Source organism: Rhincodon typus, chromosome 3, assembly GCF_021869965.1.
Source record: "Rhincodon typus isolate 14 chromosome 3, sRhiTyp1.1, whole genome shotgun sequence".
In the NCBI taxonomy this organism is placed as follows: Eukaryota; Metazoa; Chordata; class Chondrichthyes; order Orectolobiformes; family Rhincodontidae; genus Rhincodon; species Rhincodon typus.
This window is the reverse complement of record NC_063334.1, coordinates 127,346,480-127,360,015: the sequence shown is the minus strand read 5'-3', so window position 1 is coordinate 127,360,015 and position 13,536 is coordinate 127,346,480. Positions and strand designations below refer to the sequence as shown.

General features: G+C 43.7%; 1 protein-coding gene across 1 annotated transcript in view; it reads right to left on the bottom strand.

Moving 5' to 3' along the window:
* Positions 1-12,084: 12,084 nt before the first annotated feature.
* The window catches only part of dnajc21 (DnaJ heat shock protein family (Hsp40) member C21), a 17,631-nt gene continuing 16,179 nt past the window's right edge, over positions 12,085-13,536 (bottom strand). The window contains exon 11 of the mRNA XM_048594292.1: positions 12,085-12,780. Coding sequence (XP_048450249.1) covers positions 12,634-12,780 — 147 coding nt within the window. The 3' untranslated portion in view covers positions 12,085-12,633. The remainder of the gene's footprint in view (positions 12,781-13,536) is intronic.

Sequence of the window (13,536 nt, the reverse complement as noted above, 5' to 3'; positions counted from 1 at the left end):
TGAGGGTCTGGGGGGGGGTGTGTGAGGGTCGGGGGGGAGTGTGATGAGACTAATTTCGTGTTTAATATCATTCCCACCATCACCCCCACAGTTTGAGGGTCCATATACAACCCCCAGTAATGTTTTTGCCCCTCAATGTTTCTCACTATTGACCAGCAATGCAACTTTACTTTTTTTTCTGAAATCCCTAAATACTGAGTGCCCCAGATATTCAGTTCCCATCCCTGGTCACATGTCCCTAATCCCAACTACATCATTCCCATTCTTATTTATTTGGGCAAATAATTCATCTGCTTTATTTTGAATGCTTCATGCATCAAAGCACAAAGCCTTAAGACTTCTCTCTTTAACATTACTTATCCTGTTCCCATTATTTTTCACGTTGACCCTGTTTGATCCTGGCCTTTGGTTCTTTTGTCTATCAGTCCTATCCCCTTTCAGAGATAGTAGGAACTGCCGATGCTGGAGAATCTGAGATAACAAGGTGTAGAGCTGGATGAACACAGCAGGTCAAGCAGCATCAGAGGAGCAGGAAAGCTGACATTTCGGGCCGAGACCATTCTTCAGAAAATGTCCCCTTTCTGTGTTTTGTTCTTGTCCTTCCTTCCTTCCTCTTCCTCTGACTCTTGACAAGGCTACACCCCCCTGCCAATTTAGTTTAAAACCTCCACAATCGCACAACAAATACTTCCCCCAGGACATCAGTCTCCGTCCTGCCCAGGTATAACCTGACCTATTTGTACTGTTCCAATCCCCCAGAAGTTTAAAACCCTCCCCTTCACACCATCTCTTGAGCCGTGTATTTATTTGGTTTCTTTTGATCCTACTGTTTCTATTCTGGCTCCTACTTGGCACTGGTATAATCCTGAGATCATTATCTTGGAGATCCTACTTTTCAACGTATTTCCTAACTTTCTATCTTCGGCTTTAAGGACCGCATCTCTTTTTTAACCTATGCCATTTATACAAATGTGTACCACAACCATTGGCTGTTCACGGCCCACCTCCGGAATGTCCCATAACCACTCTGAGACATCCTTGTTTCTGTCACTGGGGAGGCAACATACAATCCCGGAGATAGCAGGAACAGCAGATGATGGAGAATCTGCGATAACAAGGTGCAGAGCTGGATGAACACAGCAGACCAAGCAGCATCAGAGGAGCAGGAAGGCTGACGTTTCGAGCCTAGACCCTTCTTCAGAAATTTCGTCAGCCTTCCTGCTCCTTGGCCTGCTGTGTTCATCCAGCTCTGCACCTTGTTATCTCATACAATCCCAGAGTCTACTTTGTGACCACAGAAAAGCCTGGCTATTCCCCTTATAATTAAATCTCCTGTAACTATTACATTTCCACACTTCTCCTCCTCTCCTGTGCAGCAGAGCCAACCAAGGTGCAACTAATTTGGCTGTTCCTGGTTTCCTGTGAGAGAGCATTCCTTTCAACAGTATCCAGAGACGTATATCTACATCGTGGGTGAATAGCCGCAGGGACGTCCTGCACTGCCTGCCTAGTCCTCTTACATTGTCTGGTGGTGATCCATTCCCTTCCTGCCTGTGGAATCTTAGCCAACTCCTGGAAAAAAAAGGGCGAACATTCCATTTGCCTTCCTTATTTCCTGCTGAACCTGGATGCTAGCTTTATGTGACTCACGCATGAGGACTCCCAAATCCCTGTCGCTTCTTTCTATTTCAAGTAACATTCAACTCCTCTTTTTACTTCCAAAATGAATAACTTCACATTTTCCCATGTTCTATTTTATCTGTCACATTTTTACCCACTTACCTAATCTGTCTATGTCCTTCTGAGACTCCTTGTGTCATCTTCCAACACTTGCCTTCCCACTTTGTGCCATCTGCAAACCTGGCTATAGTACATTCCCTTTGCTCTTCCAAATCATTAATCTCTATTGGACATAAATAGGTTTTTGATTGTCAAGGGGATCAAAGGTTACAGGGAGAAAGCGGGAGAATCGGGTTGAAAAACTTACCAGCCATGATTGAATGGTGGAGCATCTCAATGGGCCGAGTGGCCTATTTTCTGCTCCTGTCTTTTGGTCTGTTATAATTATTGGTCCAAACACTGATCCCTGTGGCACTCCACTAGTAACAGGTTGGAATCCTGAAACTGCCCTCATTATGCCAACTGTCTGTCTTAAGTAGTTAGCCAATCCTCTATCAATGCTAATATACTCCAACATCATGGGCTCTTATTAAGTAGCCTAATGTACCATATCAAGTGCCTTCTGAAAATCAAATATATTAGATCCACTACTTCCCCTTTGTCTGTCCTGCATGATTCCTTCTCCAAGAATTCCAGTAAAGTTGTCAGACGTGATTTCCTCTTCATAAAGCCATGCTGACCCTGCTTGATTGTATTATGTATTTCTAAATTCTCTGCTTTTCCATCCTTTGTAAATGTTGCACCTCAGTGGGGCCATGTGCTGGAAATCAAGCCCCATTTCAGGCTTTAAGTATTTTTATTGCAGAGAGAAAGAGCATTTTCTGGAGGCCCTAAGGCTTCTGGCTATCTCGTACACACCCATACGATTTTCAGCTATCTGAGAGTCAATCTCATATTTTTGACAGGCAGAATACAACATAATCAGCACTCCTTAGACCAAACAGCTGCTTGTTTCCAGTCACATGTTATTTTGTGAAACCTCGATGCTAGTTCCTTTGCAATTAAACCTCTCCCATTAGGTGAACACAGCAGCAATGTAAGCACCACTTAGAATGAATATTGGTAACTTGCTTCTAAAAAGACCAGCAAATTCTTCACTAATCTTTGTTTTTAAATACAATCCTTTTCCCATTTCAGTCCATAATAAAAAAATACAGAAAAATAGACAGATAGAGTCTTTACAATAATGTACACATAAAGCTAATGGGCTTCCTTTTGGAATAAGAGTGTTACATTGAGAGTTTTCAAATCGTCTGGGACTTATTCACAATCCAAGATTTAATGGAAGATTATCTGCGTACTACTTCTTGTGATTCACACATTAGAACAGCAAAACCATTTCACATCTCTTTTTTGCCCACTCATTTAACATATCTATCAGTCTTCAACATCCTTATGCCTTCTTCAAAATGTAATTTCCTATCTATCTGGTGTCATCTGTGAATTTAATGACTGTCTTCACTGCTGCATCAGAATCATTGGTGGAAGTTGTAAAAAGTTGAGCTGCATTACACATATCTTACCATTGACATACAGACCCATTTATGCATGCTGTCTGTTTTCTGCCACCAGGTAGCCAATTTTCTACCTATTTAAGATTCTACCTACACCATGAGCTTCTAGTTTCTACAATAACCTTTGAGGAATAGGAGAATCAATGAGTTGAACAGGACACTGGTGAATTGATGTAGGAGGGAAAGGATTGGATTTCTGAGGCATTGGGGCTGCTGTGGGCCAGGTAGGACCTGTGTAAACTGAATGGGTTACATTTTAATGAGGCTGGGACTGATATCCTCACAGGGAGATTTGCTAGCACTTTTTAGGTAGATTTAAACAAACTCATCAGGGAAAAATGAGAACCTGGAGGGGGCGGTCCCAAATTGGAAGGAAATCAATGGAGTAACAGTAAGTAAAAAACTGACGAGTGAAATTAGAAGGCTGGGAAAATGAAAGTGAACATCAACTCAGCTTCAAATGTGGAATGATGTCAAAAGGCACTCTTATCTGAATGCATGCAACATCCACAGCAAGGTAAATGATGTAATGGCACAAATAAAAGTAAGTGGTTAAAATTTAATTGTCATCACAGAACCATGGTGGCATGGTGACCAGGACTGGGAACAGATTATTCAACAGTATTCCACATCTAGGAATGACAGACAAGAAGTAACATACAGATTAGCATATCACAAAAAGGATTAATTAGACAAGGTGCTGCATAAAAGGCTAATCTAGAAGGTTAGATCCTAGGGCATTAATTGTAGAGTATTTGCTTGAATAGAGGATTGGCTAACCGACAAAAAGCAGAGGATTGGGATGAATGGGTTCTTCTCTGGATGGCGAACTGTAAATAGTGGGGTGCCGCAGGGTTCAGTTCTCAAACCGCATGATTTACAGTTTATAATGTGCTGGTGCCGGTGTTGGACTGGGGTGGACAAGGTTAGAAACCACACGACACCAGGTTATAGTCCAACAGGTTTATTTGAAATTACAAGCTTTCAGAGCCTCACTCCTCCTTCAGGTGTTAGTGAGAGAGATAGTATCAGACCCAGAATTTACAAGATCAAAGGGTCACACAACTGATGAAGATGTATTAAACAAATCTGAGATGCTGTTAAATCTTTGATTAGTTAGAAGGTTTCGATTGATTAATATGTAAATGTAAATCTCTGAATTCCTTTGAAGTCACTGTCCTGAGGAAATTAAAGGTTTTATCAATGTAAAGGAGAGGTGACATTTTAGGTCAGACAATGCATGTTAGGTGTGAGGCCTTGTTTAGAATCTGTTTGTGTTTTGGTTTGGAGTCAGACTAGTTTTATTCCTAAAGCAGAAATTTATAAAATGCCACATTGGCTGTCTATAAATTGTGTGCTTTTTGAACAAAATAAAACATATCTGCAAATACTGATTCACCCCATATATTCGTCTGTGTGTGTCTGTGTGTGTATGCGTGTGTGTGTGTGTGTGTGTATGCATGTGTGTATGCGTGTGTCTATGTATGTAACTGTGTGTGTTTGTGTATGCGTGTCTGTGTATATGTGTGTGTATGAATGTGTCTCTGTGTGTGTGTGTTTGTGTGTATGCGTGAGTGTGTCTGTATGTGTGAGTGTGTGTGTGTGTGCGCGCGCGCGCGAGGGAGGGAGCAACAAAGAGGTGAGCTGGCGCTTACATGGGCTTTCCTGATCTACACGAGGGAGCAAAATGTCACATCTCCAAGTTTGTTGATGACACAAAGCTGGGTGGGAGAGTAAGCTGCGTTGGGGGTGCAGAAATTCTTCACTGTGAACTGGACAAGTTGAGTGAGTGAGCAAATGCATGGCAGATAAAATATAATGTTGATAAATGTGAGGTTATGCACTTTGGTAACAACAACAGGAAGGCAGATTATTATCCAAATGCCAATAGATTGGTGAAAGGGAAGGTGGGCAGGGGGGACCTGGGCTTCCTTATACACCAGCCTCTGACGATAAGCATGCAGGTGCAGCAGCTGGTAAAGAAGGCAAATGATATGTTGGCCTTCATCCTAACTGGCTTTGAGTACAGGAGCAGGGATGTCCTTGCTACAAATGTGCAGGAATAAAACAAAGAACTACAGATGCTGGAAATCTGAAACAAAAACAGAAATTGCTAGAGAAGCTCAGCAGGTCTAGCTGGCAGCATCTGTGAAAAGCTTTCTCTCCACAGATGCTGCCAGACCTATTGTCTTTCTCAAAAACTCCAACCAGCCTGAAAAATGACACTTAAATTGACATTGAGGTCAGTTGTTAAATGTTGTATCTCAGCAATATTAAATGTTTGCCAATATTTTCCAAAATACAACAAGTAAGTTAAATTTATTAGCACTTAAAAACTACAGTTGGATTTTAAAATGATGAAATACTGTTTTGGCTGTGATGTGATTAAGTGATGCTTTTAGAACCATTAAAGGTTGATTGAACAATTGGCTTTACTGTTTCTGTTCTTACAGAAGTTACAGTTGAAATAATTGTGCTGTTGCTGGTAGTGGGTGCAGTGTAACATTGGATTTTTTGGAAGGGTGATGATGAAGGTAATTGACAATGTACTCTGAGAGGTTTCATTCTCTCCATTTGGACAAAACTGAAAATTTCAATGGCGTTCTCAACCAAATGTGCAACTCTCACAGAGGCATCTTCTCACCATTTCAGTGACTTGGAAAAGCTCAGCAGGTTTGGCAGCACCTGTGCAGAGAAATCAGTTAGTGTTTCGGGTCCGGTGACCCTTCCTCAGTGACTTGGATATTAGGACGCAGAGTGAAATTCCAGAATCTGTGGAAGACAGACTACGATGCAAATTGCCTGCAATCCAACATAGGCTATCAAAATGGGGTAACAATGGCAATGGAAATGAATAGAGAAGTGAGACACTTTAACATATAGAAGGGGAGACGCAATACAGACGGAACTAGAGTGCAGGGACAGAAGGGGATCTAACAGCGTGCATGTGTATTAAACCAGATCTTTCCATATGTTTTTGGATTTCAGGCAAATGCACTTGAGTTAGTTCTGTGAGTTTTTTTGAAAGGTCAGAAAGTCTTTCTGGGACAGTTTCAATGAGATATGTGACTGTAGACATGTGCCTGGCAGTTCCCTGTACTGTTCACAGAAACGTTCATATTTTTGAGTTGATGGTGGAGTGATAAAAAGAACAAACCTATTCGTTTTGCTTTGACTATAGTTCAGAAGAAAATAAGAATTCAATTCAAAAGAGAAACAATTTTCTCCAAGCAGTTTTTTTTCAGTTCAGTTCAAAGATACAGGTCACCTCAGCACAAGTGCTTTCTGGTCTATGGCTCTTCCAAGTGAGGAGCATTTACATAGAAATCTTCAAGTTGTTACATGTAAAGAATGCTCCATTATTCAATGAGATCATGGCTCATCTGATAATGTCCAATTCCACATCCTGCCTTTTCCCAGTAGCCCTCGATTCCCTCACTGATTAAAAATGTCTGTCCCAGCCTTGAATATACTTAATGACCCAGAGCCGACCGCCCTCTGTGGTAAAGAATTCCACAGATTCACTCCCTCTGGTCTCTGTCTGAGAAGTATGACACCTTATTAGAACAAAGAACAAAGAAAATTACAGCACAGGAACAGGCCCTTCAGCCCTCCAAGCCTGTGCCGATCCAGATCCTCTGTCTAAACCTGTCGCCTATTTTCCAAGGATCTGTATCCCTCTGCTCCCTGCCCATTCATTTATCTGTCTAGATAGATCTTAAATGACGCTATCGTGCCCGCCTCTACCACCTCCGCTGGCAACGTGTTCCAGGCACCCCACCACTCTCTGCGTAAAGAACTTTCCACACATATCTCCCTTAAACTTTTCCCCTCTCACCTTGAAATCGTGATCCCTAGTAATTGAGTCCCCGACTCTGGGAAAAAGCTTCTTGCTATCCACCCTGTCTATACCTCTCATGACTTTGTAGACCTCAATCAGGTCCCCCCTCAACCTCCGTCTTTCTAATGTAAATAATCCTAATCTACTCAATCTCTCTTCATAGCTAGCGCCCTCCATACCAGGCAACATCCTGGTGAACCTCCTCTGCACCCTCTCCAAAGCATCCACATCCTTTTGGTAATGTGGTGACCAGAACTGTACACAGTATTCCAAATGTGGTCGAACCAAAGTCCTATACAACTGTAACATGACCTGCTAACTCTTGTACTCAATACCCCGTCCGATGAATGAAAGCATGCCGTATGCCTTCTTGACCACTCTATCGACCTGCGTTGCCACCTTCAGGGTACAATGGACCTGAACACCCAGATCTCTCTGTGCATCAATCTTCCCCAGGGCTTTTCCATTTACCGTATAGTTCGTTCGTGAATTGGATCTTCCAAAATGCATCACCTCACATCTGCCTGGATTGAACTCCATCTGGCATTTCTCCGCCCAACTCTCCAACCTATCTATATTCTGCTGCATTCTCCAACAGTCCCCTTCACTATCTGCTACTCCACCAATCTTAGTGTCATCTGCAAACTTGCTAATAAGACAGTCTATACCTTCCTCCAGATCATTTATACATATCACAAACAACAGTGGTCCCAACATGGATCCCTGTGGAACACCACTGGTCACAGTTCTCCATTTTGAGAAACTCCCTTCCGCTACAACTCTGTCTCCTGTTGCCCAGCCAGTTCTCTATCCATCTAGCTAGTACACCCTGGACCCCATGCGACTTCACTTTCTCCATCAGCCTACCATGGGGAACCTTATCAAACGCCTTACTGAAGTCCATGTATATGACATCTACAGCCCTTCCCTCATCTATCAACTTTGTCACTTCCTCAAAGAATTCTATCAAGATGGTAAGACATGACCTTCCCTGCACAAACCCATGCTGCCTATCACTAATAAGCCCATTTTCTTCCAAATGTAAATAGATCCTATCCCTCAGTGTCTTCTCCAGCAGCTTCCCCACCACTGACGTCAGGCTCACTGGTCTCTAATTACCTGGATTATCATGGCTACCCTTCTTAAACAAGGGGACAACATTAGCAATTCTCCAGGCCTCCAGGACCTCACCCGTGCTCATTGATGCTGCAAAGATACCTGTTAAGGCCCCAGCTATTTCCTTTCTCGCTTTCCTCAGTAACCTGAGATAGATCCCATCCGGACCTGGGGACTCGTCCACCCTAATGCCTTTTAGAATACCCAACACTTCCCCCCTCCTTATGCCGACTTGACCTAGAGTAATCAAACATCTATCCCTAACCTCAACATCCGTCATGTCCCTCTCCTCGGTGAATACCGACACAAAGTACTCATTAAGAATCTCACTCATTTTCTCTGACTCCTCGCATAACTTCCCTCCTTTGTCCTTGAGTGGGCCAACCCTTTCTCTAGTTATCCTCTTGCTCCTTATGTACGAATAAAAGGCTTTGGGATTTTCCTTAACCCTGTTTGCTGAAGATATTTCATGACCCTTTTAGCGCTCTTAATTCCTCGTTTCAGATTGGTCCTACTTTCCTGATATTCTTCCAAAGCTTAGTCTGCTTTCAGTCGCATAGACCTTATGTATGCTTCCTTTTTCCTCTTTGCTAGTCTCACAATTTCACCTGTCATCCATGGTTCCCTAATTTTGCCCTTTCTATCCCTCATTTTCACAGGGACATGTCTGTCCTGCACTCTAACCAACCTCTCTTTAAAAGTCTCCCACATATCAAATGTGGATTTACCCTCAAACAGCTGTTCCCAATCCACATTCTCCAGCTCCGGCTGAATTTTGCTATAGTTGGCCTTCCCCCAATTTAGCACTCTTCCTTTCGGACCGCTCTCGTCATTGGCCGTAAGTATTCTAAAATTGTGATCACTATTCCCAAAGTAATCCCCTACTGAAACTTCAACCACCTGGCCGGGCTCATTCCCCAACACCAGGTCCAGTTGGCTCCTTCCCGAGTTGGACTATTTACATACTGCTCTAGAAAACCCTCCTGGATGCTCCTTACAAATTCTGCTCCATCTAAACCCCCAACACTAAGTGAATCTCAATCAATGTTGGGAAAATTAAAATCTCCCATCACCACCACCTTGTTGCTCCTACATCTTTCCATAATCTGTCTACATATTCGTACCTCTATCTCACGCTCGCTGTTGGGAGGCCTGTAGTACAGCCCCAACATTGTTACCGCACCCTTCCCATTTCTGAGCTCTGCCCATATTGCCTCACTGCTTGAGTTCTCCATAGTGCCCTCCTTCAGCACAGCTGTGATATCCTCTTTGACCAGTAATACAACTCCTCCACCCCTTTTACCTCCCTCTCTATCCCGCCTGAAGCATCCATATCCTGGGATATTTAGTTGCCAATCTTGCCCTTCCCTCAACCAAGTCTCAGTAATAGCAATAACATCATACTCCCAGGTACTAATCCATGCCCTAAGTTCATCTGCCTTACCTACTACACTTCTCGCATTAAAACAAATGCACCTCAGACCACCTGTCCCTCTGCATTCATCATCTGCTCTCTGCCTACTCTTCCCCTTAGTCACACTGACTTCATTATCTAGTTCCTTACAGGCTTTAGGTACTACCTCCTTACTGTCCACTAACCTCCTCATTTGGTTCCCATCCCCCTGCCACATTAGTTTAAACCCTTCCCAACAGTGTTAGCAAAAGCAGCCCCTTGGACATTGGTTCCAGTCCTGCCCAGGTGTAGACCATCCAATTTGTATTTGTATTCTGAAATGATACCTTCTGGTCCTAGACTCTTCCACAAGAGGGACAACCTTTCCATAATTGTCAAATCCCTTCAGAATCTTGTACATTTCAATAAGGTCACCTCTCATTCTTCTACATTTCAACGAGTACAGGCTCAACCTCTTCCCAAAACACAGTCCTTCCATCCCCGGGATCAGCCGAGTGAACCTTCTGTGGACTGCCTCCAATGCCAGTCTCTCTTTCCTTAGATAAGGGACCCAAACTGTTCACGGTATTCCAGCCGTGGGTCTGACTGTGCCTTGTACAGTTTTAGCAAGACATCACCCTTTTTTGATGCTCCATTTCCTTTGAGTTAAGAGGCCAACATTCCATTTGTGTTCTCCTTTACCATTTTTCCCTTGAATGAGACTCTAGAACTAGGGGACATCGTTAGGAGGCTCCCATTTAAGATGGGGAACAAAGTCGAGCATGTTTGGAACACACTCACCTGACAGCGGTAGATGTAGGGTCATTGAATATTGTTAAGGCAGAGGTGGGTAGATTCTTGGAGAGAGACTAAAGAACCTGCAGATGCTGGAATCCAAGGTAGACAAACAGGAGGCTGGAAGATCACAGCAGGCCAGGCAGTATCTGGAGGAAAGGAGCAATCAACGTTTCAGGTATTACCCTTCTTCAGGTAGGTTCTTGTCTAATAAGGGACACACTGGTTACTGGGGGTAGTCAAGAAAGTGGAGTTGGCGGTTATTAGATCAGCCACATTGAGTGGCTAACTCCTGCTCCTAATTGTACGTTTCCCTCAGGATTGTTCAGCAAGTACTGCCTAATTGCAAAATCACGTCTAACAGATGTTTTGCTTTGGGCTTTGCAAACACAGGCTGGCTGGCTACAGTCAGTAAACTGTTTATTCTGAACAACCAAAGCAGCACCCTTTTTGATTCGATCAGGAAGCCAGTGGGAATGTAAAGCCTATATCCCTGACATTGCAACAGGACTGAACGTCATCAGGTGTTACTGCTCAGTTGTGACTTTGCTGTTTGACAGCCGCAGCGGCACCAGGTTGTTCACAGAACATAGAACATTACAGCACAGTACAGGCCCTTCGGCCCTCGATGTTGCGCCGACCTGTGAAACCAATCTGAAGCCCATCTAACCTAAACTATTCCATTATCATCCATATGTTTATCCAATGACCATTTAAAGGCCCTTAAAGTTGGCGAGTCTACTATTTTTGCAGGCAGGGCATTCCACGCCCTTACTACTCTCTGAGTAAAGAACCTACCTCTGACATCTGTCCTATATCTATCACCCCTCAATTTAAAGCTATGTCCCATCGTGCTAGCCACCACCATCCGAGAAAAAAGGCTCCCACTGTCCACCCTATCCAATCCTCTGATCATCTTGTATGTCTCTATCAAGTCACCTCTTAACCTTCTTCTCTCCAACGAAAACAGCCTCAAGTCCCTCAGCCTTTCCTCATAAGGCCTTCCCTCCATACCAGGCAACATCCTGATAAATCTCCTCTGCACCCTTTCCAATGCTTCCACATCCTTCCTATAATGCAATACTCCAGAGTTTTGTACAGCTGCAACATGACCTCATGGCTCCGAAACTCAATCCCTCTACCAATAAAACCTAACACACCGTACGCCTTCTTAACAACCCTAACAACCTGGGTGGCAACTTTCAGGGATCTATGCACATGGACACTGAGATCTCTCTGCTCATCCACACTACCAAGAATCTTACCATTAGCCCAGTACTCTGTATTCCTGTTACTCCTTCCAAAGTGAATCACATCACACTTTTCCGCATTAAACTCCATTTGCCACCTCTCAGCCGAGCTCTGCAGCTTATCTATGTCCCTCTGTAACCTGCAACATCCTTCCGCACTATCCACAACTCCACCGACTTTAGTGTCATCCGCAAATTTACTAACCCATCCTTCTACGCCCTCATCCAGGTCATTTATAAAAATGACAAACAGCAGTGGCCCCAAAACAGATCCTTGCAGAACACCATTCAGGAACACCACTCGTGTCAGTGAGGCTTAGGAGCAGCTCAAAGCTCAGAGACACTGTCCAGGGTCAACTGAGGGAGACCAGGCCCTGTCCAAAGATAAAAGTGAGGAACTCTGTCCTGAACCGAGACTGTGTGATATATAATGAGCTCTCGCCCATCCTCATTGTCTATCCCAGCACTGAGCAGGATTAGACAACCACAGATCAGTGTCAGTGAACACATTTATTTATTTATTTGCATTTGTTTCCACGTTCACAAAGAGCAGGAGGCCATTTAGACCAGTGTCTTAATGCTGGTTCCTGCTCTTTCCCTGGATGTCTTTGTTCAGCTGTTAACACAGAATAGAGAATTGCCCTGGCATGAGGACCTGTTCAAATGGGTTTTTGTTAAGTTAATTGTGGTAACCAGTCATTCAGAATGGAATCAGTAATGCAACTCTGTATCAGGAAGTCCGCTCTGGAGTCTGTGAACTACAGAATAGAGAAAAATAAATCAACCCTGCATCTCAGTAGAAAAGGCATTTTATAAATAAGGGCAATGAAACAGACAGTGACCTCAGGGCCTAGTGTCAGAACAGATGACACTGAGAGAGAGTCAGAATTCCCATCATTCACTGCCTTTCTTATCCATCAACCTGAAGCTGAGGGGCCTCATCCAGGACTGTCCTGTTGAGATGGCCAAGTGGATGGGTGAGTCTCTCTCTCTCTCTCTCTCTCCCTGACCTCTGGCACCATTGCTGTGTGCCAGGCCTCGGTTTTATCGATTTCTGCGTTTCGCTGTCCTGCCCTGGCTGCTGCTGGTTGGGCAATGCTGTGCTGTCGCATGTCCCGTCGCCTTCAGGTGTTCAAATAGCTTGTTCCTCGACGCAAACTCCGAGCTGCATGTTGCACAAATCGTGGTCTCCTACAGACACAACACATTACACGTTACTGCCTCAAATTCCTCAAGTCAGTTCCCACCCAAAACTCTCCCACTGCTCCAGGTACACAGCGAGGGAAATAGCACCCACAGGTGGGCAGACAGCTCGATTACTAAATTAATTAAATCAGTCAACTTTGCACAAGCTGTTGCGGATATCACATCTGGAATGAGGCACAGCCTGAGGGTACGTTTATTTCTGGGACAAAAACACAAGTTGCTGGAAAAGCCGATCAGGTCTGGCCGCATCTGTGGCGAGAAAGCAGAGTTACCGTTTGGATCAAGTGACCCTTCACAACAGTTCAGAAGGGTCACTAAACACCAAACATTAATTCTGATTCCTTTCCACAGACGCTGCCAGACGTGCTGAGATTTTCCAGCAATTTCTATTTCTGTTTCTGATTTCCAGCACCCACAGTTCTTTTGGATTTATTGTGTATTTCTGGGATTTTGGAGCAGCATGGGAATTTAGTGCAGTGGGGAATAGGTGCTTTTTGCTTTGTTTTAGTTTGTAAGGTTTTTTTTAACAGGATAAACTGCAGCCAGGAGTAGGAGGCCCAGCAAAAAACAAATCATGATATCACAGGAAAACTGAGTTCAATGGTGGGTGATAGCTACTAATTTGACTATTAGAAGTCACACTCAGATTGAAGGTAAATAGGAGAAATATTTTTCAGATGAAAGCCAAAAGACCAGCATGGAATTTAATATAAAACAACTTAAGAACTAAGTAATTAAAAC